This window comes from Apium graveolens, chromosome 5 (assembly GCF_009905375.1).
Source record: "Apium graveolens cultivar Ventura chromosome 5, ASM990537v1, whole genome shotgun sequence".
Lineage (NCBI taxonomy): Eukaryota > Viridiplantae > Streptophyta > Magnoliopsida > Apiales > Apiaceae > Apium > Apium graveolens.
In genome coordinates this window covers 53,110,205-53,135,962 of record NC_133651.1, presented here as the reverse complement: position 1 = coordinate 53,135,962, position 25,758 = coordinate 53,110,205, and the positions used below count along the sequence as shown (strand labels likewise).

The 25,758-nt window shown below is 33.5% G+C and overlaps 3 protein-coding genes, 1 long non-coding RNA gene and 1 other non-coding gene across 11 annotated transcripts; 2 read left to right on the top strand and 3 right to left on the bottom strand.

The window, feature by feature from the left end:
* Positions 1-4,075: 4,075 nt before the first annotated feature.
* LOC141724019 (uncharacterized) lies at positions 4,076-8,034 on the top strand. 7 transcript variants are annotated; one of them, XR_012576444.1, is made up of 6 exons: positions 4,077-4,297; positions 4,405-4,467; positions 4,633-4,717; positions 4,851-5,978; positions 6,173-6,281; positions 7,589-8,034. It is a non-coding gene; the product is annotated as an uncharacterized LOC141724019 (long non-coding RNA). The 7 variants fall into 7 exon arrangements; XR_012576441.1 differs by having other exon boundaries at positions 4,078-4,297; positions 4,405-4,717; XR_012576446.1 differs by having other exon boundaries at positions 4,085-4,717; positions 4,851-5,040; positions 5,807-5,978.
* A 3,591-nt stretch (positions 8,035-11,625) lies between these two features.
* On the bottom strand, positions 11,626-13,735 carry LOC141724016 (zeatin O-glucosyltransferase-like). Its single transcript, XM_074526003.1, has one exon. It carries the CDS (start codon positions 13,121-13,123, stop codon positions 11,744-11,746), a length of 1,380 nt encoding a protein of 459 aa, XP_074382104.1. The 5' UTR covers positions 13,124-13,735; the 3' UTR covers positions 11,626-11,743.
* A 748-nt stretch (positions 13,736-14,483) lies between these two features.
* Positions 14,484-21,016, bottom strand: LOC141724017 (protein EIN6 ENHANCER). The gene is made up of 4 exons (XM_074526004.1): positions 20,909-21,016; positions 19,600-19,774; positions 19,203-19,270; positions 14,484-14,889 (listed from the first exon to the last, which is right to left on the bottom strand). Exons 2-4 carry the CDS (start codon positions 19,772-19,774, stop codon positions 14,758-14,760), a joined length of 375 nt encoding a protein of 124 aa, XP_074382105.1. The 5' UTR covers positions 20,909-21,016; the 3' UTR covers positions 14,484-14,757.
* Positions 21,017-21,072: 56 nt separating this feature from the next.
* TRNAT-AGU (transfer RNA threonine (anticodon AGU)) lies at positions 21,073-21,146 on the top strand. Its single transcript has one exon. It is a non-coding gene; the product is annotated as a tRNA-Thr (tRNA).
* A 276-nt stretch (positions 21,147-21,422) lies between these two features.
* On the bottom strand, positions 21,423-25,036 carry LOC141724015 (exonuclease DPD1, chloroplastic/mitochondrial). The gene is made up of 4 exons (XM_074526002.1): positions 24,827-25,036; positions 23,295-23,943; positions 22,212-22,417; positions 21,423-22,132 (listed from the first exon to the last, which is right to left on the bottom strand). The coding sequence occupies exons 2-4, from the start codon at positions 23,873-23,875 to the stop codon at positions 21,912-21,914; spliced, it is 1,008 nt and encodes a 335-aa protein (XP_074382103.1). The 5' UTR covers positions 23,876-23,943; positions 24,827-25,036; the 3' UTR covers positions 21,423-21,911.
* Positions 25,037-25,758: the final 722 nt, after the last annotated feature.

The following is a 25,758-nucleotide window of genomic DNA, read 5'->3' as shown; positions in this document are numbered from 1 at the left end:
CCACCATAGGCTCCTTGTGCTTCCTTAAGAAGCTAGGCTCTGTAGCCTTTCCTCGAGTGTCCAGCCCCGCAAGCCGAGCCTTCTTCATCCTCACAGTTTCCTCAACAACAGGCACGTTATCCTCATTAATTTCCTTAGCAGCTGCAAAAATAAGAGAAAATGAAAATAAGTGGTGTCAATAATGCATGGAAGAAAATAAAAATAAGAAGGGAAGAAAAATACCCCGAGGAGAAACTGAGGAGAGCCCCACTTGAATAAGGGAAAACTCCTCTAGAAGAGTCCAGCTAGGAGTGGCGCCATCATCCAGAATGGGCTCATTATAAATGGTAGTCTCCTCGGGAGTTAGGTTAATGGATTTGTGACTACCATCGCTAACCTTCCCGAAGGAAAATCTGAAGAGGGTGCCCCAGTCCCATTCTCCCACTTTAACCCGACAAAATTACTCCTCCAATGTGGGTTGTTGTCGGGAATGGAAGCACTATTTAATATGTGTTTACACTTAGGCATTTGTTTAATGTAGACCCAACCACAGAGACTTTGAGAACTGTTGTAACACTGGAAGATTTTCCTTAAAACTGCTAATAACAAAGGAAAACCTCCCCTAAGATAGGAAACCATGAAGCATAAATTGTTCCTCCAAGCATTTGGAGAAAGCTGACAGGGGTTGATTTGCAAGCTTGCTAGCAAGTGAGGGATGAAGTCGTGGAAAGGAAACCTAAGCTCGGCATTAAGGGCATCTGTGTAAATAAAAAGAGTATCCGGTTTCCAGTGGCAAGTACGATCACCACCACTAACAGGAACTAGCCTAAGGGAGGACGAACGTTATAAAGTTCATTCATTTTATCAAAATCTATATTATGCCATGTGTTACAATAGTCAAATGAATCAAGATGTGCATTAGAGGGGTACTCATCCCCTCTAGTGTTAATCATATCTAGTAATGACATGTAAGAAGAGCGGATTTCAATATCGTTACCTCGTTTCGAAGCAGAGGCAATCTTAGCAGCTCTCTCAGAATTCTTGTCTGTCATTGACGGAGATTAAAGGAAGCTTGAAACCTTGAAAGGAGGCCGGAAGAGGCTGAAAGGTTGCCGAAAAATTCCTAAGGGGAGAAGAGTGTTGAGAGTGGGGGATAGTAGAGGAGATTTGGAGAAGTAAGGAGAAATGAAATGAGAATGTGAGGAGATCACACTCCCACCTCACTCTTATATAGCCTCTAAGAAGGCAAATTGGGCCTGAAAAAAGCCTATTTGGGCCCAAAAAATAGAAGAATCCGGAATATTCTAGATGATTTTGGAAAAATCTAAGTAAAAACTTAGTTTAAATATATATTTTTTGGAATTCTGGAAGAATCCAGAAAAAACTGGAAGCAAATTTGATAAAATGGAAAATACTTCAGAAATTCTAGAAAATTCTGAATTTGGGCTTATGAATAAAGGCCCAGCCCAAATCTTACAGGGCCTGGGAGTATGGAAGCCCAGTGTAGGGGCCCAAGTTAGAAAATATAATAAAATCAAATCTTGTTGGGTCTGGGAATAGATCAAGTCCAAGTTCTGGGCCCAGGTTCAATGCAAAATGCTCAACTTAAGTCCAGAAAAGGGATGGCCCAAAAATAAGACATCCTGACCCAGTTCGATCAAAACCCCCATTAGATTTCTAATCGAAACCTTGAGGTCGAAATAAACTTCGACCAAAAAATATAGGTTATTTATTCGATCAGAAATTGGTTCATTAAGAAAAATCCTGATCGAAAGGGTCAGGATTCTAGTCAAAAAGTCTTGACCCTAAAGGAAGTTGTCGACCAGGAGAAGGCCCAGGGTCCTGATCGAAGGTTCTCACCCGAAAATAACTTCGACCAGGGCTAGAAAGAAGCATATTTCGGTCAAAAGCAAAAAATCTTGACCGAAAAGGACAGGATTTTGATCGAATTGCCAAAAAAAAAAATCCTGACCAAAATTCGGCCAGGAATCCTGCTCGAACACTTTTGCCCGAAATGGCCATCGACCAGGGCATACTGAGCATTAATTCGACCAGGATCCTGGTCGAATAGGATTCCTGGTCGAAAAAATGGGAGAATTTTTTTAAAAAAAAAGAGAAAAAAGGGGAAATTCCTGAAAAAGCTCATAAAAATTCCATAAATTAAGGGAAAATTCCTGAAAATTAAGGAAAAATCTTAGAATTAAGGGAAAATTCCTGAAAATTAAGGAAAAATCCCAGAATTAAGGAAAAATTCCAGAAATTTAGGAAAAAATCCCATAAAGTAAGGGAAATTCCTGAAAATTAAGGAAAGATCCCAGAATTAAGGGAAAATTCCAGAAATTTAGGAAAAAATCCTAGAAATTAAGGGAAAATTCTTGGAAATTAAGGAAAATTCCCATAAATTAAGGAAAAATTCCTGAAAATTAAGATAACTCCTAAAAATAGGAATAAAGGCAAATCGTTGTAAATGTGTAGGTCGATCCATACTTTACGCAAAAGCGATACCCTGTAAGGGAACGAATGAACTTAACTTCTACGAAATCTTTTTACGGTTTCCCAGAAGTTGGGGGGCAAATAATAGGGAATAAAATAAACCCTGATTGTGTAATTAATGTCGCATTAATTATATCAGAATTGGGCTGACAGCTAGGCCCATTTGAAAGGGCCCAAAACCCTGAATATTAATTAATTTTGTAATTAATTAACGAGGGATAAATCAACTGTTAAGATGAGTCCTAGTGGGGATATAAATCCTTGTAGATTGGCCTACAGGGAACCTCAGGGGATAAGGAATCAGTTTCCTATCTCTTAGGATACCAAAGTCCATTCTAATTCAGAGACTTGTCCACCAAGTCTCCTAACTCTAGTCGAATTCAAGGCATTCCATGCCTATATAAGGGGTCTCACCCCACAGATCAGTACTACATTTTTTGACTTGATCATTGGCAATCGGCAAGGTACGTAGGCATCTTGTTAAGGCAGATCGAGTCACGAGATACAAGAGCAGTCAAATCGAGCCTCGAAGCTCACGAACCCTTGTTGTAGGTACAACAATTAATATACCTTAGTTTTTAATCCATAACAATAAGTAACAGTAAGTAACCACTCCATATACAAATCACTGAAACACAAATAATAAAATTAAGCAAAACAAAAACTAATAAAAAGAGGGAGTAAATTTGTTGCAAGCATAATTGAAGCACATAACCATAAGCATAAATAACATAAATACCAAAAAATAGTTATCCATAATAAGATTCAAATTCAAAAATTTACGTCAAAATAAAAACATCAATCTCGACAAAAACAAAACCTCGAAATAATAATTTGGATTTGGTCATGCTTAATTATTTAGTGGAAGAGACGTAGAGAGAGGGGGGAGAGAGGGAGAGGGAGGGAGGGGGAGAGAGTGAGAGAGAGAGAGAGAGAGATGGGGGAGAGATACATAAAGATTCTAATCGAAGCCCCAAAACTTGACCTGCCCACTACACCAAATATCACCTATCGCAACCCCCACCAAAAAAATGTTACCCCAAAATGTTACATTAGTTATGCTACTTGTGCCCTAATATAACATTATATTTATTGTGTTACGTTTGCCAAAAACAAGATGTTACATTAGCTAAAAAGTGTTGCGGTTTGCAACATTATTGCAAAAGTGTTAGCTTAGATTATTTAAATATAAATATAATAGATTTTAAGTTTAAATATTAATTTGACAAGAATGTGAGGTAATATACCAATTTAATAAATAAAATACATGATGATATACGATTTTTACATAAAAAATTTAAATAATTTAAATAATACTTATAAAAGTAATAAAATTTTAAAAATAAAAAATCAATTTTTCAGTTTAATTATTAAAAGGATAAAAATAGTAAAAATTTCCCCTCAATAACAAAGCATTGATATTTAAGTTTTACAAATAAAAAATATTTAAATTTAATTATATGATTTTATAAAAAATAATAGAGTGTATGTATATATATATATATAATTTATTTATTAAAATATTAGTTACCTTATATTAATTTTGAATGCTCAAAATTTTGAACACCCAAAATCTTAGAGGGCTGATAATTTTTTGGGGAGAAGCGGGATAAAAGAACCGCCCAATTTTTTCAACTCTTTTCATCCTATGCTCTCTTATTCAATTCTCTCTCTCGTTGTCTCTCTATCAATACACGCCCTCTCTCACTAATCTCTCTAATTGTCTCTCTCAGTACATAATCTCTCTCCCAGCCGCCATCTAAATCTCTCTCTGTCTTGCTCTTACCCCTAAAGGTTTTTAACTCTTCCTCAAATTAGGGCTTGGGTAAGAAGATATTCCTCACTGTCTTTGAAAAGAGGTTTTTTTTAGTTCATATTGACTCAATTTTTTTATTTAAGCTTCGACTAATTAATGTTTATCTTTGATTTTAGGGCTTTTTTGCTTTTAATTTTAGATTTTGAGCTTCGATTTGGAGTTTGAGTTGCAGCTTGATTGTGGGTTTTAATTTTTGTCCCCCCTTTTCCTTTTTCTTACCTTCTTCTATCTGCCATAAACCCGTAGTTGCCTGGTCGCTTGTGTTCTTTCATTAATTACAATGTTCGATATATCTAGCTATTTGATATTCTACTGACAATTTTTTTTTGCACAACAACATGAAGACGAAGAATTCTAAATTAGTTGGAAGAGAGTAGCAATCACGAGCTTATTTGGGTTTGGTTTTGGTGGACCATTTAGTCATTACTGGTTAGTTATCCATAATTGCATCCCATTGCAAGTTTGATATTCTGTTGACAATATTACTGTGTTTTGCTTTTACTTGCATATACATATTTTCTAGTCGCATACACAGTTGCTCTTGATTCGTTGATTTATGCAGATTGTGTAACAAGTCTTGAATGCTTGAAGTGTGGTTTTGAGCTCAAACCATACTGAACCCAATTACGTGCAATTATTGAAAGTAAAGAACCATACTTGTTGGAGGATTTGGAACTTGCTTGAGGCCACTGACTCTCAGCGACCCCAAACCACTTGTTAAATTTGCGAATAAACCTATGATACTACATCAGGTATATCTTGAAACTCTATCCTATGGTGGATTTCAGCTAATAATATACATGATGGTGGATCAGCTACGCTACACAGATTTATAGTAAAGCTCTGTTTTTTATATTTATAATTAACATGAGAGTATGAAACCTTTGTGGATGTATAATTAAATAGTACCTTTGTATTTACGTTTCCTCCCTCTTACAATCTAGAGAGCACACATAGGAGCAAAAATGCATCAACTTTATTACTTGTTTCATATATTTCCTATTTATAATGACATTTTGAATGTTTGACTGTTTTTTAAAGAAAACTATTTAATGAATGAAAGTACATGGACTATTTTACTACTATTAATTAAAAAAAATTAACTACAGGTCTCACCACTTTATACAATTTTATTACTTTTCTGTATTAATTTGTATTTTTTCTTAACTCTTTGCTCAATCCAAAGTAAAGAATGGGGTGAAAACGGGGGAGTATGATTTATGAGGAATAATAATTAAATATTGTAGATGGAGATAAATAAATCTCAAAAATAGAAAAAAGAAGAGATTGTTGTGTGTGTGTTGGTATGCGAAAGAGAAAATGGACAGCTTTGTTTGCCCTTTTTCAAGATGTACGCATCCATGGCAGTAGAACACAGAAGCCTACGAGATCTACAAAGTTAACATTCAAGAGGGTAAAAAGTTGAATTAATGAAGATAAGAAACAAGAAGCTACAGCTGTTTCTTTTATAATAAGAAGAAGAACAAGAATAAGGGCCTTTTGTAATATTTTTAGAAGGTATGCAGCTTCCTGTGTGCTGAGCTGAAAAGATGGAAGTTAAATGAAAGAGAAGACACTGAACTGAAGACAAGAACATGGGGTTCTTGATAGATTCATATTCTTGGCCTTAACTCTTTCTCACTCAACTTTTCAAATCCGGAAGATATAAAAAATCCCATTTTTGTTACAGGTAAGTTAGTTGATTTTGTGTGTGTATTTATCTTTTGGTTTCTTGATTTTATGTTTCTAGGTTTGGTTTGAACTTTCAAGGCAGGTCTTTTGATGTTTTAGTATATGTGCACACATATATCTTGTGTTTTGTTGTTATGTTGTTATGTTGTTTGTTGGATTAGTACTTAGATATATTCGGCATCACATGACCAGCTCAGATGGATTTCTGGAGATGTTGGTGAGACTTCCTTGAGCTTGAAACAGCTTCTGCAAGGCAAAAGCAATAAAGAAACCGAAGACACCTTTAGTGTACAGCCTTGAGGTAATGTAGTTACTAATTTCAATTCAAGTTTAGGGGCTTCATATTCTGTTCAGACTTCAGCTTTAGCTCCAAATTCTAGGGTTTTAAATTACAACCCTAATCCACAAAACCCCAATTCTGCTTTGCCCGTGAATCATCAGTTTTTAAGCCAGAATATGAACAATCTTGACATGTCATCTGTATTATTACTAGCTAATAATAATAGCCAAAAAGACCAGCATCAAATAGAGCCTCAATCGAAAAGGCACAACCTTGCAATTTGACTTAATAGAATAATCTATACTTTTATAATGATAATTAACAATCCAACAAGCAGATGGTCTGTTGTTTCTTTCCCTTTTTATTCCAGTTACAGAATTAGTTTCATGTTATTTTTTTAATAAAAGACAGTCATTTATGGTAGAATGTGATTATGTAGTTACCAATCTATTATCACAATTTCGATGAGGATTTCTACTTTGCACGAACAGCAAGGATGAGATTTATTCCACGTATGGTCAATGTGCAACCTGGAGAGGTTGTATTGTTTCATTTTAACTTTTTATTACTTTAGCATAATGACAGTTAAGTTAACACTGCCTTTCATTTTACATAAGTTGTTTTTATCCAAGTTGGTAAATGATATTACATTTATTTGGTAAATTGATAGGCCAAGAGATCCTACCAACTGGAATGGAGTTGCAGATTGTGGTAGCAGTATCAATTTATATTATATCAAATGGTGGTCTTTGAGTATGGAGATATTAAATAAGTTGTTATCCAAGTTGGTTAATAAATCATTTTTTCAACAACGGTATTACTACATTAGGATTAAAATCTCGATGCTAGAATCTTTGTTGCCTTCAAAATGAAGCTATGTTGTATTGTGATATTAAAACTTACCATAAACATTACTATATTATAGTCACTTACTGTTTTTGGAAATGCAGCAATGCTGAAATGATTTTTTTTATTATGTGTCCTGATGACCTTTGAGATAAAATTACTCAAATACTTTTAAATTATTCTTTTCAGAACTACTTATGATGTTAGTTTAAATGATGATAGTTGGTCCAACGAGTATTTTAATATAGTCAGTGGTAATATTTCAACATCATGGGAAAGGCTTGATACGTAAGTACTGTTTTCCCCTTGCTGACTCGCAGCAATATGCTGATACAGACTTTTGATATTTATATTTTTGAAACATATCTATTTACCATGCCAATATCAGTTGATCGTGTACAGTGGTTTTTTGCATGATATTCTTTTAGTGCTTCTCGTCTTTTTGAGGTAACATCTGCAGTATTATACTTGATGTGTTTCAGGAAGTCAAGGTGGTACAACAAACTCCACCGGAAGTACTCAGATGGAGCAAAACTTGGCAGTTGTTCTTAAAAGACTTGTGTAAGCTAATCTGAACATCAGAATTGATATCCAGGACTTGTTTGTGATTGCGTGTTATTGCCGCAAGTGACAATGATGATGGTACACCAATAACTGGCCACAACAGCTTCTAGTACCAGTATTTTTCAAGTTTATAAGCGTATAACGCTATCTATTAAGTCGTGAACTAGTTTAACTTTTGTTTATGTAGTTCAACTTTTGTTGGATGTTGGATGTTGGATGTTTTAGTAGGGGGTTGGATATTTTAGTAGGATGGTTGTTGGATGGTTGGATGTTTTGGGAGGATGTTTGTTAGATGTTTGTTGTTTTGGATGTTTTATTGAATTTGGGGTTACTTAAATACCAATAGCACATTTTTAATTTCTTATTTGTCAAAGTGTTACATTAGCTTCATAAATTTTTACCGTAGACAATATAAAATGTTTCAGTAGCTTGCTTACAAATGTTACATTAGCTACTAAAAATGTTACCATAGGTTCCTAAAATATACCATAAAAGTGGGACCCAGATGTCACGTCACTACATGCCATGTCATCAATGTGGGCCCATACTGCCACATCAGCATACCATGTTCCATGCCACGTTGCATGCCACGTTGCATGCCTCATCAGCATGCCTCATCAGCATGCCACATCAGCATTCCACGTCATTTTAAAAACTTTGTGTCACTCTAATGTAACATACGTTTTACGTTACATTTGGACTATTTTTGTTACCTTAGGGGCCTAGGGTAACAGAAAAGGCCATGTTACAGTAGGCGACGTTTATGTTAGATTAGGTACCCTAAGCTTTCACCGAAAAAACTAACTTAAATTTTATGTTACCTTAGGTTATTTTTGGCCTTTAGTAACGTTAAAAGGGCCATGTTGTAATATTTTTTTGGTTACAACAAGCTGTTTTTGGTGTAGTGGCCTCAACTCTTAGAGAAGCCCCAATTTGGAATACCAAATCGAAATCCAAGTTAGCACTAATTAAACACCTAATTAGCCCCAATCGACGCCTAAATCTTGAAGCCCGAGATAAACAACATGAAAACCTGAAATCTTGAAACCCGAAAATAGAGAGAGTGTTTGATTACAGAGAGCGTGCGATTGTAAGTTTGAAATGTGAGTATGAGAGTGTGAGTTTCTGTGTGTATTTTTTTTTGTTAGTATTTCAATACCCCGCTCCCTATTTTTCATTTCCCGCCCACCAATTTCAACTTTCGGCCCAAGTTTTAATCTAAATAAATAGCCCGACCCAACTTTTTTTACTGAAATTTAAATCATTAATTTCCCTGTTTTTTAATAAATATTATTTTTAACATTTAATTATGAGAAATAAATAAATTAAACAATATGTAAATATTATAAAATGATCAATATATCAACAAATTAATGACTTGTTAAGTTTTATGAAACGTTCAATTTATCAATATAATACTGTAAATCATGTAACTAATATTATTAACTTCTAAAAATAAATAATATATATTTCAATTATTATTTCATTTCTATGTGAATAATTATTAATTAGTTAAATTAAAAAATCATCTTTAATTATATATATATCATTTTGGTAACACATTGTAACTATACTGCAACATCAAAAAAGAGGGGTTGCGATAGACAATTGTTTAGAATGCTACTATTACACTTTTCTTTGCAACCCCAGTATGAAGGGTTGCAGCATGCAATCTATGGCGTAGTGACAGTTATCAAGGTGAAAAAGTTGGGCGGTAATATTCCCCCTAAACTAAAACACACAAGTTGTACTTTTCCCCAAACCCCCGACTTAGACAATAAACTTGTTGCACACAGATCTCTATATCTTTGATAATTCTCGACTCTGAGCCCTTCATTTACACGCTGACACCTAAATGATTTAACTAAGTGTAGTAACTAATTTACCTTAATTCACGTGGTTTGCAGGCTATTGTGTGAGCCCGTATGGTTTAGCCAGTGTGCACTCGAAGGGTAGCGGCTGCGGGTTACCTACGATAAAAAAAGGTACTATCATATCATGTTCTAGGTGATAGTTGAATGGCGAAGAACAATTATCGTGATATTAGGTTGGTACCATCTATCTTAATAAACTTGTTGCACAGATCTCTATATCTTTGATAATTCTCGACTCTGAGCCCTTCATTTTCACGTCGACACCTAAATGATTTAACTAAGTGTAGTACTAAAGATAGTCTAACAATTGAGGTATATGATAAATGCACAATACTTATAGTGATAGTGTGTAACTGGCAGCTGGTTCGAGGCATTAAGAAATTCATACCTAATTATATACGATAATTTTTTTAAAAAAATAAATGTATTTGGTTTGCCATGTTAACAGTCAACCGGTGGTTTGACCATAATTTTTTACTATGACTCGAATCGGCTCGTTTTGATGGAGGCTCGTGTTCGGATCGATTTGACTCGGCTCATTTGTGTTAATTAAAATCTCGTGTGCGGCTCATTAGTTAATGAGCTCGAGCACGATATATTTTGCTTGATAAGAAAGTTCGACTCAGCTTGATTCGTCAGGAAAAAAAATTAAAATTCGGCTCGATTCGTGAATAACTCTAGTTGGAGTTGTTCAGTGTTTCATTTTTAATAAAATTTATTATACATAAAATATTTTAAATGTGTGTATTTCTTCACTCATACGAGACCCCTAAATTTGTATCAAACATAAGTCGAGACAAGTATGTATTACTCCCTCTGTCCCTCCCATTTATTTACATTTGGATTGGGTATGAAGGTTAAAAAAATGATAAAATAATGAATTAAAATATAAAAAGTGAGTAAAGTAGTGAGACCGATTAATATTATAGGTCTCGTTTGATGTAACTCAGCTATGTAGCTTTAAGTTCCTTGGATTTGAAATAAGTAACGGTATTTGGTTTGTTATATTTTAGATCAAGGGAAATCCAAGTTACATGGTTTCTATATTTACCACAAAACATGACAAGTGAGTTACCAAGGTTCACCATGGTCACCACAAGTTACATAGCTATTCAATATAAAAAAACATTAAATACTTACCAAAGTTAACAATATAATTTATAATTGCATTGTAATAAACCAAATACAAGTACTCTAATTACCTTGGAACTTGTAGTTGTAACTTAGTTAAGGGGGAGTTTGAGTTCTCTATGTATTTAGAAAATTAACGAAACAAACGAGACCTAAATGTATAAAGTGGATATAGTAGAGAGAAGCAGTGGATGTAATTACTTTTTATATTATAAAAATTTTATTATTTTTTAAAATTTTTGAAATATAAATAATTAGAAGGGACATAAACAAATGGGAGAGACGGAGGGAGTATGATTTCCTTCGAGCAATGTAGTAAATGGCGAATCTAAGGCGTAGATATTATTAGTACAGGCTACAGACTCCCGTCAGTATCAGTGGCAGTGGATCACCTAACTTCTTTGTCGACAGTCTGATGAGCTTTACTGTAGTAACATGCATGGGTGGTTAACGTTGTTTAAGATTCATTTCTTCAGTGACCTGTTTTATTTATGGACACCTTCCATCATTTTTTTTCCTTTCATGTTATGTTACTAGTGCAAATGAACTTGTGTTGACTGAGAATTTGTCACAAATGATCTGTAACCAGCGAAAGTTGCAACTTCTGTTACTAAATGGCCAGTGAGATAAATAAATTCGCAAACGTTCTGATTCAAAGTGAGATAAAAATATAGTGATACATAGGTTTAAGTATGGTCGCTTATGACTCGATGGTAGCAAAACATCTTTTCTCAACTAATAGTCTAATACTACTATCTACTAGATGAACAATATAAAATTTTGGTTACTAGATGAACTCGCACTCACACTTTCACATCACTCCGCATCATAAAAACCTGCCAACTTTTATCACGATCTGGGTAAGGAAAGAATGCGTTACCCAGCCAGAACATTAAGATTCAGGTCCCATCCACATCACACAAACACCAGTTGCCAAGAAAACCTTAACATAGTAACTGAAAACATAATCAAATAAAACTGACAAATACATAACATAGACACGTTTTCATGAGTCATTGGGTAGAAAAATCTAGCACAGCGACAAGATATACATATGCATGTTCAAGTTTATCTAGAAACGTGAGCTACAAATGAATCCAACTCCAAGCAGCTATTGCCTGACTTCCTGACATCATCACCCACCTTTGCTGCTCTCTCTCTTATCTCACTTCCTTCTTCAGAATTCATCAACTTTTGTATTGCTTTTTCAACTGTTTCTGCACTCACCAACTCATTTCTCATGCCCCAATTCTTGACAACTATACCGATTTTAAGAAACTTTGTTAACAAAACTGTGTTCCTTGGCTGATCCGAGTGCATTGGCCATGCCAAGATCGGCACTCCCATCGTAATACTTTCCATGCATGAATTCCATCCGCAATGACTCATGAAACCGGCTGTTGACGAGTGCCCCAAAATTTCCAATTGTGGTGCCCAATCTCTTACAATCAGCCCTTTCTCTTGTATGTTCTCTTCGTATCCTTTTGGTAGCATGTCGACATGTCTTTTAAACATCGGCTCCTGATCATCAGTAAATATATCTCCTTTGTCAGCATCTCTTAAGACCCAAATGAACTTTTGGTTACTTTTGTCTAATCCAATCGCAAGCTCATGTATTTGATCTTCGCTTAGGGAAGTAGTGGTCCCAAATGAGACGAAGATCACAGAATTTGGAGCCTGTTTGTCCAGCCACTCCAAGCACTTATGACGATTTTGACACTTGTTTCGGGATTGAACAACAGGGTTGAATGGACCAAGAGCCCATTGCTTCATGTTCTTGCTTATTTCTTGTCTGCCAGCTAAATCAAGAAAAGGGGATTCAATGAATCTGCAAGTGTTGAATATACGCCCAGAACTGAAGTTGATGCACTTATATTCATCGCTAATGAACTTCTTGAATTCTTCAGTGAAGCAACCTTCTAGGGACGGAACATCTTTCAACATATCTACGTTGATAGGAAATGGCCTCCCCATCTCCTCCCACAAGTGCAGGAAGACAGTAAAGGCCGAAACACTGTGAAAAACGTAGGCCTCGGCATTTTGTATGGAAGCCACACCTTGAACAACTGAACTCATTAGAGAATCATGAATCACAACCACCCTTTTAGCGACAGAGGAAAAGTTATTCAAAAGTGTAGCAAATGGGGTTCGGAGATGTTTAGTGGAGTCAAAACAAGGTTGGAGATGACTAAGTGGAGAGTTAGGTTTAGGAGGAGGGGAAGCAAAACAAGGGGGATGAAATTCATGGAAGTGGATGTTGGAAATTGATTTCGGGTCCCAACCTTGAAGGCGAGTCCTAGCCTGGCGGTTGTGGATGGTGGTGCCTACGTAGTGGACCGGAATATTGAAGGCAGAGATAAGGCGGCTAAGATGGAGAAGTTGGTTGAGATGGCCTTGTGCAGGAAAAGGCACCATAATAACAATGATTTGGGAATGATTGTTAGACATTTTCAAGGGGGCTAGTGTTGTGATTAGTTGTACAGAACCTCTCTCTATATATACACTAGAGAATGTTGGCCCTGGTAGACAGTTACACTATGTTTGTTTGGTGGCTTTGACTTTCAAATTTATCTTTATTTCATAATAACTTTAAAATTTCTCAATATTTACATATTTACTGTACGTTTTTTTTAATTGTAACTTTCTTTCTTGTGATTTTCGAAATAAACTGATTCCTCCATATTTACATATCTGCACTATATTTTTCAGTTTTAACTGACTCTGATTCCTCTAATTTCTGAAATTAACTGATTACTATTTACATATTTCCGTTAGCGTTCACTAATTGTAACTGACTTCGACCCAATGATTTCCAAAGTAAACTGATTTCTCAATATATATGGTACGTTTTTTACTGTAACTGAGTTCAGCTATATGTTTTTTGTGCAGGTACTTGACGTCATAAATTGTGGTTAGCGGTGGTATTGTTAATTTCCAACACCTATTTATTCCCTAGAAAATTGACCCCTTAAATTTCATATAGTTTTCATGTAAAAAAAATATTAGGAAAATTTGAAGAAGTACATTTATATTTTTTCAGGGAAATTAATCTGAATTTAATACAAAAATTCATTAATAAAATACAAAATGAAAAGATGATGTTTTAGGCCTGTTTACATCGAACTGACCACTTGCATTAATCTATAGGACAGCCTAGACTAGATACATGCATAAACAGAACTCAGCTTATCTTGTTGTTAGTAAGCAATTTAAAGCAATTAAATTTACGTAATCATCTCATGCTTGCCGACATGGGCAACTTGTTTGTCTGCTTTGATAGACTATAACTTTATCAACTACTTGTATCTATGGAATTATAATCCATAACTTTCTACCTAAATTGTTAGGCTTCCGAACATTTCTTCCTTCTCAGAACTATTGTAGGCTTACCGTGTCTTTGTACTATTTTATAGCATGTGACAAATATGTATATGTAATGAGATTTCAATATATATGTAATTTAGAATATAAATAATTTCTGTTAAGCTGTTACAATCTCATGATCCAATCGGCCTGCAAGATTTAGTGTGAGGGCGAATTGGGCAATCTCAATTTTAAAATATAATCAATATGACTCCTTGTCAAACTCCTGGTCCCTTCCTCAAGCCTCCATTAAGCCTGGGACCGAACTCTCTCCAGGTCCCCTAGAGTTCCCCAAAATTAATTGTAGCGTGAAGTTGATAGTCTAATTTGCCTTGCAGTAGTAAGTTGTGTTAATTTTTTTTAATATATTTGATAATATAGGCATACTAGCAGCGTCTCGGCAGATATTTAATCTAGATGCATGGCCAGCATGAGTGCATCAATATTGACACAATACACATATATATTATTGTCACAGTTGTAAAATACAAAAAAATACCCCGGCTGATGCATAGAAATTGAATTCGGTTTGCATCAACATATAAACCACATAATTCAATCGTCTGTTTGAATAGCTGTAGATTTTCATAACTTGCATTGACATTAAAATACAGTATCCCGTCATCATTCAGTAGGGAATTCAGAAATCACTAGTTACTTAGTAATATGCCAAGCCAAGGACGGATTAATGAACAGGGATTGTAATGGTGGTCCTGAGGTTACCTGAGAACAACTGCTGCATTCCTTAGTGCCAAATAACTCTGGACATACTCATTTGGAAGTGACCTGATTTGCTTAAACACTTCAGTATTAGCATAACGGAGTTTTGTCCTTGGGTCATGGTATGGTGCCTGAAAGGAAGTAAATTAAGATATTTATTATGTGCCTAGGAATTAAATTTCATAAACAGATCTTAAAGGACAGATGTTGACATAGAAACGTTTCGTGGATCTCGCATACTATTTATTAATTTGGACACCACGGAAATTTTATCAGGTAAAGCTAGCTAAAATATTCAATCGCCAAATAAATTGACCTGTTCCAATAAACTCATCTCTACAAGTCTAATCAGATAATTACTACTATCCAAATAAATTTAATAACCCTATAGAATCTTCACAACGTGTAGGACTTCAACTCTTAACACCCTATAGGTTTTAAAGCCCCTTATAGAGGTCGAACCTAGTCCTACCAAACTCCTTTAATCTACTAGCAAGTTGCATTATTTCTGCCTTGTATATTTAAAACCTGGTCAGATCCCTTCGAATTTAACAATACCCTTTCTTCCCAAAAATAACTAGCTTAGCTAGTAAAATTGTCACGGCATTTTTCCAAGTTGAGTCGACAACAAAGTAACAGCTAGGCACCTGATTAGTGGTCCATCAGTAAACAGCTGGGCTAAAATGTCATATGACTAACTGTGTATATGCCTATATCATGAAGCTAACTTATTTTATGTATGAACCATGAAAACACTATTAATTTATAAATTATAACGAATAGCCCAATTTAAAATTAAACAAATACTATTGGATCATCAAATAGTAAACACTAATATGCATTTTACATCCATTTAGTTTAACATTATTGCACTTAAGATTTGTTTTTTTAATTTATACACTTTACACACCACAATTAATGCACTTAAGATTCTGTCATTTTAAATTGCACTTTTGACTGCCATTATGTCTTCGTCATATTTTCTTTCATTGCTATTCATTTACTTGTTCAACTTATTAGATATTTTTAAAATATAACTTCTTAATAAAAATGAACATAAGAAATAAATGTCGTGTAATTTAATTGTCACTTAAATACTTACTTTAAAATTTTAATTTAATTTATTTTATTTTATTTTATAATCTAAGCTATGTAGTGTATTCAACAAAATACTTACTCTAAAAATTAGTAAATTAATAGAAGTTGAAATATTGTTAATATTCTTTTATTAAATATAAAAATTTTAACAATATTCACTTAATTGTGAATCATATGTATCTATCTATACTTAAAATGAAGACAACATGTTATAATAATACACATGTAAAAAGTCATTATTATTATAATAGTAATTAATGTTAATACACGAAAAATGGATTATCATAATCCATACATATTTAAATGGGGATAATTTTGTTTATCAAAATTTTTTGTAATCCTAATTTACCCTTTAACAAGTTAATTTTAATGGCCCTGGAACGGTGCAACATGAAATGAATATAAAACTAATGATTGCATATCGTTTGTCTTTAAAGTTTGGACAATTGAAGAAACCTATGAAGTGTAGATTCAAATTTACTCTATACAATAATATAAAAAAAAACATAATTTAAAGAAAGAAATTTTAAAAAATGAAAAATATTTTTAAAAAATAAATATTTTGAAAATTATAATAATTATAGTTTATATGTTAATAATACTTTACGAAAGTTTTAGAAATATATATTTTAATTTTCTTTGAAATTCTGAAAATTATAAATTATATTTTAGAAAATTTGTAAATTATAGATAAAATTGTGGTAAATCTATAAAACTAATAATTTATTATTTTGAATAATTATTGATTGTAATGACTCCTCGTGATGACAAACACTACCGATCATATTTAACTAAAAATTGTTTTAATGGGTACAAAGTGTGACAAGATACTAACGTTCAGGATACAAACTGTTTCAAGTCTTTTTTTTGTTAAATGTTTTTAAGGCTCCGTTTGGTATTGCTATTGCGGACAGCTACAACAGCTTTTTGCTAAAAAGCTGGCAGAAAGGTGTTTGGTAAATTCTAAAAACTGCATGTTCCCCATACTTTTGAAAAAAAACTGTTTTTAGCTTTTGTAAGAAGTAGCTATCAGTTTCATCATCAAACTATTTTTATATATTATATCTCAAAATATTCATAGATTAAAAAAAATCACCAAACAGTCATCTAATTTTCCTAACCGCACTTTTTCCACCAGCACTTTTTCTCACAGCACAGCAGTTTCAACAGTATTCCCAAACGGAGCCTAAGTAAAATTAGCCTAAAGTGAATATTTCCAAAATTAAGGTATGCAATGCACACAAAACCCACGAAAAATAAAAAAAAAACCGACAAAAAATAACAAACCACATAATTAAAGAGTACTATATACGCGGAGTAATTAGAAAATATGGCTAAGACATCTATTATAACATATAAAGTAAGACATGCACACAGCTAATAAAATTAATCATCCATTCAACAATGTAAGAATTAGGCAATGAAGAATATGAAAAGTTATTAATTACTAAACATAAGAACCAACCCCAAGTAATGCCACATTCAACATATTCGAGACTCTATTGACTAGCAAGAGATAAATTAATCTTACATGTGCAAAGTCACAATCGTGAGCAATGCTACTTTGCTTGACCGACTTAAAGCATCAATTTAGTATATTTGGTTAATCAAACTAGCTTCTGACCGGTTCACAAGCAAAGACTTATGATTATAACTAAATATAGTCACTTCACTTTTAATTCATTTTACAAAATTGAATTTGATGACAAATTTGGGTAGAAAATATATAGCAATACAACTGATAATTGTATATGATATAACAAATTATGGAACTTATGAAACTTTTTTAAGTTCTTCTGTATCACATTAAAAAATTCTGATAATATTCCAATTTAAGAATCAGATTTTTTTTGGAAAATGTAAATAAGTACAACTATTAAAGTTATAATGGATATGAATTATTACAATTAAACAATTTTAGGATTTAGAGGATTCCAAATTTAATATGTAAAATTTTTAAACCAGAAAATATATAAAGTGCACTTTGCATGCATCATCACTAGAAATATTGATCTTCAAGAAGTTTGTTGCAATACCAAACTTGTTTTTTTCGTTAAACTTTGTTTGGTACCATCTATTTTCCTTAACTCCGTAGTAAAGGCAAGAAAAATTAGTCATTCAACTATCATCTTCTTCCCTAAACTCATGTTCGCCATTGATAAACTTTTTTAAAAATCAAAACTCATATATCTCAATCAGTTCATAACAAAATTAACTCATTTAAGTTATAGCAAGAAATTATATAAATTTTAAGTATTGGACAGTTATTTTAAGAAAATTTGTTTTTTAGAAAATTTGTATATATATTAATGAACTCAGCTGTTTGTTTATATGATACGAACTAGAAATCTAAATTGATAACTAGTCTGTTAACTATGGACTTTGACATCAACAACTATTTAACTGTACTATTATGGTTTACATGTTTGTTTAGTTAATTAGACACACACACCCCATATTGCACCGGATAATGATATTTATCAAGGAACTACTAAAAGGTGTCAAGATAACATATGTTGATTCATGCTAAATTCAGAATTCTAAAAAAGTAAATGTTCAATAGTTCAAATTTGTATCATTTTGTTGAGGAGAAAGAGACACTCTTGTTATAATTTTAATTAAGTTAATTTTAATGAAAATAGTGGTGACCTAGTCATATCTACAATACATATTATCAAGCAAAGTGTCATGGAGGAGGTCAAAATCTAAATTTGTGATTGCACTTATGAATTTTGATCCATATGAATGCTTCTCTTCTGTGGCTAAAATATAGTAGGGATAGTGATTCGGTTGGATCAACTTAGGCCTTAGGGCTAGTTAATTTTTTATGATTAATACCAAAAATTATATTCTTCTGATGTCTTTATTTCATTATTAAATTTTTTAACCCTTGCCTTGTATCATATAGATTACAGATGAACAGGTCTATTTAAGAAACACTACCGGAATTGGTAGTTACTTGGAATGATATTTGCACATTTTCAATTATTATTTCTGTAGTAATTTATTTGGTTTATCATCTCGTGTTAGTGTCAATCTGTTTCATTCTCGCAGTGGTGTTAAATATTTTTAGCCACACAAAATTGGAAACATAAATATATCTAAGCACCATAAGTTCAGGGAAAATTAGACACTTAAAATTGCTTAATACCGAAACCATCCAGCAATAGGTTGGACAATCAAAGAACAATCCAATACAATACTCAATGTTTTTGCACTTGGCTTCCAGAATAAAAAAGTGATGAAAAATTGAACTATTCTGAAGTCAAAAGTTTTGGCTTCAAAATATCACTTAGTCGAATTTTTACTTAAAACAGAAAAAAATTATCATTCTTTAAAAACGTACCTCGTAACCAGTAATGTCACAAATCTTTTTGTTTGGGTGCATAGAGGGTGGTGACTCAATATTAACATCTGCAGATATATGAAGATGACATATTACACTTCATCTAGTACGTTGAAAGTATCTCGAACCTAGTATCTGAATACATGATGAAAAAAATGTAGCATAACACTTCGAGAATCATAAATAAAGAAATATGTGGGCGCATGTCTTGTCAACTCTAGGATTGATGTAAAATCCTGATATATAATTTTTAATAAGTGCACTATCTAATCACGGGTTACTAACTACAAAAAACTAAATAAAATTATAATTGAAAAAATAATAAAATTCTATAAGTTATCTCAAATCCTTCTGCCATTCTAGCTGTGCGTATAAATCGAACTTGAGGATAGCTTACAATTAGGTTCATCAGCAGGGTAGTTTTGGTAATTCTCTGCCTGAATGATCTGCTTCAGATGCTTCCAGTGTCTACCTCTAGATTGACCCTTTGGAAACTTTTCATACATTTGAATCTTTTTAAAGCTTAAATGGACTGGCAGTACCAACTCTGCGTCAATCACTTCTTGTTCCATCTGCAGGCAAAACTTTTGTGAATCACTATATAATTCATTATCCAAACTCGGAGCAACCAATTAACTCTGATTATTTAAGTAAAAGCGTATTACATCACATTAATGTACAGCTAGTACTAGGAAATCAATCCAGTAAAAAATCAGCACCACAAAAAGAAAGCAAATATGATATTCATCAATCCCTTTACCCTAAAACACAAAAATAACACACAAGGGTTAAATGTATTTCAATTTAGAATACTGGAAGGACATAATCAAATATCCAAATACAACTAGTATAATTAAGTCTGTTGGCCTAACTCGTACAATTAAGGAGCTAAAGACTCTACGGGCATTCTGAAGACAGGAGGAATTGTACTTGCTAGTTTAGTTAAGGAGCTAAGAAGCACAAATTACTTTGTAACATTTTGTATATTTGTATGTAGCTGTTGTGGTTTCTTGTAGATAAGAGGTTAGAAAGCTATTTCTTGTTCCCACGATTTCAATCAGAGCTCAATAAGATAATTATTGATGGATTAACAAAGTCAGTAAAAAGAGTATAATCAATACATGGGCTCAAAAAGAAAATTAATGACGGGTAAAAAAAGACAATATAAAAAGTTATATAACTAATCGATGTGCAAAACCTAATCTTATTCAAGTGAGAATCATAATGTAATGAGGTGTTCTATAGTCATAATATAACCTTAAACTATAACGAACTCAATGTTTTTTTTAAATGTATAACCATGACCACAATTTCAAAACCTTGTGCACCTTAATCAGCAGCATTTTAATCAATCAAAAGAAATACACCAATGTTCTTTCTTTCAAATTAAGGAGAACATACTATTACGTTTAACATCACATATACAGAGGAATAATGCTAAATGTATAAATAATACCGAGAGTGCGAAGATACATAATTATATACTTAAAAAATCATGTATAAGGGTTAAATTAACAGCAGTAAGGGTCGGACACTACTTAATGATATAGCTTCGGGCAATATTTCTCAGAGTAATTTTATCAAACATGTAGCCCCCAACCACAGTAATCGAAAACCTTGCTTTCGAAATTCGATGTTCGAAAGAGCAAAAACTAAAAACAGGACATGTTGGCATCATCAATATAGAAGAAGTGTAGGGATTTTACCTGAGTCCTGAGAAAGAATATGAGTTAGCGAGATCGTCTGTCCTTGGGGCCAAACACAACTCCAGCACAAAGTCCTGTTGAACACGAGCGGTTTGCTTTCCGGTATTTATTTGTTTTTAATTCATTTAATCAATATGTATAATAATTTATAAATTTGTTCAATAGCTTTCATAGCTCAGTTGGTTAGAGCACCCGTTTAGTAAGCGGGAGGTCTTGAGTTCAACTCTCAATGAAAGCATTTTTTTAATTCGGTTGGTTGGTCATGTGTTTTGGGCTTATGACAAAGAGTACATCACATGTCTCTTTCTTCATTGCATACTGGGTGCTTCTATTTCCAACGTAAAGCCTTAAAGATACCAAAGGAAATTTGAAGGAAAATTGTCTAGGATTAACACTCAAAATATAGTCCCTACATCACATATATTTCAGATGCTGTGCAGATGCATTTCTGTTCTAGCTTATGTAATAAACTAGAAGTGATTTATGCATATACACGGGCATACACGTCAATAAATTCAGTAATCGAAAGTAAAAATTATTCCCCAGATCATAAATGTAATGGAACTAAAAATTAGAATGTTAATTTGTTGCATACATTAATCAATAGCTGCTACACCTAATTTACCTCGTCCAAGTCCTGAATTCGCAGCTATTGCTTTTTTATAAATGTTAAACTGCCATTATACAACATGTGTCGGCCAAACAATGGATACAATACTTCATGGTGTTGGGAAGACAATTCGATAGTATTAGTGACCAGGCGTTGATGTTCTTCAACGATCTTCCACCACTGTGGCAAGTTAAACTTGCTGTGAAGATGGACAGAGAATCAAACTGAAATGATTTGGTTGCAAACTGACATATTCTGAACAATAATTTCTCCCACCCTGAGATTGTCTTATAATGAAGACGCAATTTAGTTGTAACTGGATATAATATGTGGCCATATATTTGCAGTAAATTTACAACCATGGCTGTAGATGCGTGGCTGCACCATCAGAAACTACTTTGAACTCTTCTTCTTCTTAACAATACTTATTTCTGAGGCTTTAAAAGATCTATCAACCAGTCCAGATATAGGTACTTTCAGGTCAAAAGTCATCCTTTGGAGAACTAGTGACAGCGAGTACACATCTGACATGGCTCTATGTGCTGAACCGACCAATGGGATTTTATAGTGTTCACGAAGAGCTTGCAGTGACGTTTTTGAAGGACAATTTGGTCCTGAAAAGATCAATTTGTAAGTAATTTGGTTATATAGACACACATGCAAACATAGAGGGTGAGACATGTAGAAAGAGACCTCCAGACTTCACCAGTTCACGTGCTAGAGGAAGTGTGTCCATGAATAGCCAATCCTCTGGAATCTCAGTGGAGCACCGACTAAATTCCTTAATCAAGAAAGGGACATCAAAAGTTCGAGCATTGTGACCAATCCACAGTACCTGTCCACCAGGTTTCTGACGGCTCTGTATATACTCTATCAATATGGGAATGAGTTCCTTCATCCTAAAAAAATGTTCATGACAATTAGAATACAACATCAATAATACAGATTCTTCAAAAAACAACTTTTTAGCAGATAAGTTTATATTTCAGAAAGCAAAACTCTCTTTGTTCAAAAATTGAAGATGCATTTCAGTTTTCAGAAGACCACTTCCACTGTAACTAAATAACCTTCAAGAAATGATATTTTATAGGTTATATCGCATTGCATTCTTCATCTTCGAATTCCGAAAACACTTCACAATACACATTTCACATATGAACTTTATAGAGCACTTGGAACTTGGAAGGTAATAAACACTGAAAATCAGCAAAAGATGAACTTTCCAAGCTTCGGATAAAAAGATTATTGCTTTCGACTTAATGGGTATGTAACGTGTATTGCTAAGTATTATGTTTCATTTATACATTTCTAGAAAGCAAAAGAAAACATTAGCGTGAATGCGCGAGAACAATTGTTTTGCACTTTTAAGGAAGTGGAACAACAAAATACCAAAAGCGTAGAACATGTGCAGAAGAAGGAAATTTTTTAGAGTGCAAAACTATTGTTCTCACAGTAAAAATGTTCTCCCTAGGCCACACAGACACACACACACACATTTATATATGTATGTCTGTATGATTTCACCTTGAACAATAATGAACAGAACTAAACAAAAATTAAACCAACAGACTGTTCAGCAGAAATAAAGAAATCTAGGTCACTTACATCAAAGTTAATAATAGGGAAAAGAAGATTGTCAATAAGAAAAGAAGTTGCTTTAACTCGTCAACCAGTATAGACACATAATTTTACCATGGCAAAAGATTAAAAAATAAGGATTTAATTCACAGGACATTTCTAATGGAAAGGTAAAAATCAAAACATAGGCATAGGTACCTTGGGACATCAGGCCTGCTAACCATATGCGTTGAAATGCCGTGAACATGCGCGTTAGGGACATAGCATTCAGGATTTATAAGAGTCTGGAAAGTGCTATTTTCACCACCCACAAGATCCTGAAGTGCAATCTCAATAATTCTTTCATTCTCCCTGCTAAAACCCGTGGTTTCAATGTCAAAAATGATAAGAGTCATCAGTTTGACCAAGTCTTTGTTCTCGGTAACCTTTTGTTGGGTGCCAAAGTCCTTTCTTTCAACTTTACTTATCTCTATTTTGTTTGTATGTAACTCATCGCTTGATATAGTCATTGCGTACTTTGTTTCATGTCCGACAACATCCGATTTTTTGCTCAAGGCGATTTTCCTTTTAAGATCTGTCTTTGTGGTCACGGTCCTAACATATTTCCTGGTATGTCCTCCTTCTTGATCACTGTTGTTAGAACGAAGATGATTTAATTTAGAACCTTTTCCTCCTGTCCTACCTAGCTTGTGGAAGTTTTCCCACCAAGAACCAGCTAAGGTATGAAATCTACATCTGGGAACTGGAAAAAGTGAGAAGCACATTGAGACTGTTCTCATCTGATTCTGTGAATTTAAGAAGAGCCGATTAGTAAACAATGCTGAACTGCACAACCGATACGCTGAACCTGCAAATGAAGCAAACAGTAGACCAGGTTAGCGCTAACCAAACTAATACTCTCATTGTCCAACATCATTCCAACACTGCTAACCTATTAGTATTTTGTTAGGGTTAAAAACCTGACAGTGTGACAAGACCAATCACATGCTTCTTTAAAGCTACACATATTTAATAAAGCACTTCATGTACAGTATTTTCCGTTCAGCATATGGGCAGATCTTTGCAATTTCGAATTCGAGTAGCCTGGTCATCGTATATTTTCAGGTTTACCATTTCAAGTTGTCAACATGTTTTTTTACTTGAATTCAGCCACGTCATGATCACTGTTGCATTCTGCCACAGTTTCTTAATTATTCTATTCTGCTGTTCTTTGGACATGGTTTTGCTATTGTCCAATAATGTTTAACAGCCTTTGTTCCTCTAAATTCTACATTTAGCATTTCAACAAATTTAACATTCGGAATACTGTAACATCACACAAGTAATTAAATAATCAATTGTTAACATTTTTAGCAAGATAAGCCTACCGGCAAGTTCATCGGTACAACAATATAGTACACTAATAAGTAATTAGGCTTAAGTGAACACTGAATACTCATATTCCAAAAAAAAATCATGTACACATTCTGTTAGTTACCTATTTAACCTTTTCCAATAAATCTATTCAACCCCTAAATTATAGTAACAATTTTCAACTCCCAAGTATCTAAACAAAACTCTAAAATATTTAAAAATTCAACAAAAATGGACAACAAAAGGAATAAAAAAGACCAAAACTTTGTAACAACATTAGAAGCCGGAATCATGGGCAACGAACAAAACATCAAAAACAAAACAAATAAAAAAAAGATAGAATTAGAATATGAAGTGAAATTGAAGGAAAGACATGCCTGGTCCTGGTAGTGAAAAGAAATGCAAAGCCTCAGTTGGAAACAGTTAGTTTGAGTTAAAATGTGTAAGATATATATACATACATGTGTTTGTAAATTGTATGTATATGTATGTATGTATGCCCCCTCCCCTAATGTAAGCTTAGGGTGAAGGGCGGGGATATAAATTCGGAAAGGAGGAACATGGGGAGGAGGGAGTTAATTAAATAACCCAGATCCATTTCTTTCGGACCCAGTAGCCCCATTTCTCAATGTTCCCTCTCTTTTTTTAACTAATTGTTTAATTCAATTTTTACTGTATTTTTAAAATTAATTATAGAATATTTTTCTGGAATAATTAGACTTAAATTTTGGGGTCATAGCCCAAATCAATTTATGGGACCCTAATCTACATAAATCATGCAAATTTTTATATTTTTATTTATATGAGTTGAAATTTTTGGAAAATTGAATATATGATCACAAAAAATATATCTTATCATTTTAGATATCTAATCGTGACACGCCACATAACAGACATTTGTTAAATCGTAAAATTTATTCTTTAAAACACATAGTTTATCGATCTTGCAATTATCATCTTTTTGTTTACCGCTTGTTGTGGCGAAAAGACAAAACGGATTCACTCATTTTTTTTTTTTTAATTTATAGAGAAAAGATAATTTTAATTTAATTCTAGTTCTGGCATGTAATTAAGTTGTGCTTGATTTTTTAAAATTTTATAGATTTGGATGATAGTAATAGTACAACACAAACGTGCCTAACATAATAAACTTGGTACAGTAACAAGGCATAGCGTGCACGAACTGTTTAAGATGAACAAAACTAGTATTAAAATGTGATGGATAGGCAAAGTCCAAAACTATGGGTCTGTTTGCCACTTATGGTTTATAAGCCCTTAACAGCTTATCGACGAGTGTTTGTCGACCCAA

What these genes read in the sequence shown, in the direction of transcription:
- LOC141724015 (XM_074526002.1), bottom strand. Translation starts at nt 23,875, where the DNA reads ATGAGAACAGTCTCAATGTGCTTCTCACTTTTTCCAGTTCCCAGATGT. An exon ending in AGCAGGCCTGATGTCCCAAG is followed by an intron (nt 22,418 to 23,294) that starts GTACCTATGCCT and finishes ACATTTTTTTAG; the next exon opens with GATGAAGGAACTCATTCCCA. An exon ending in TGAACTGGTGAAGTCTGGAG is followed by an intron (nt 22,133 to 22,211) that starts GTCTCTTTCTAC and finishes TGATCTTTTCAG; the next exon opens with GACCAAATTGTCCTTCAAAA.
- LOC141724017 (XM_074526004.1), bottom strand. Translation starts at nt 19,774, where the DNA reads ATGGAACAAGAAGTGATTGACGCAGAGTTGGTACTGCCAGTCCATTTA. An exon ending in CCCTGCTGATGAACCTAATT is followed by an intron (nt 19,271 to 19,599) that starts GTAAGCTATCCT and finishes ATATATCTGCAG; the next exon opens with ATGTTAATATTGAGTCACCA. An exon ending in GTGACATTACTGGTTACGAG is followed by an intron (nt 14,890 to 19,202) that starts GTACGTTTTTAA and finishes ACTTCCTTTCAG; the next exon opens with GCACCATACCATGACCCAAG.
- LOC141724016 (XM_074526003.1), bottom strand. Translation starts at nt 13,123, where the DNA reads ATGTCTAACAATCATTCCCAAATCATTGTTATTATGGTGCCTTTTCCT.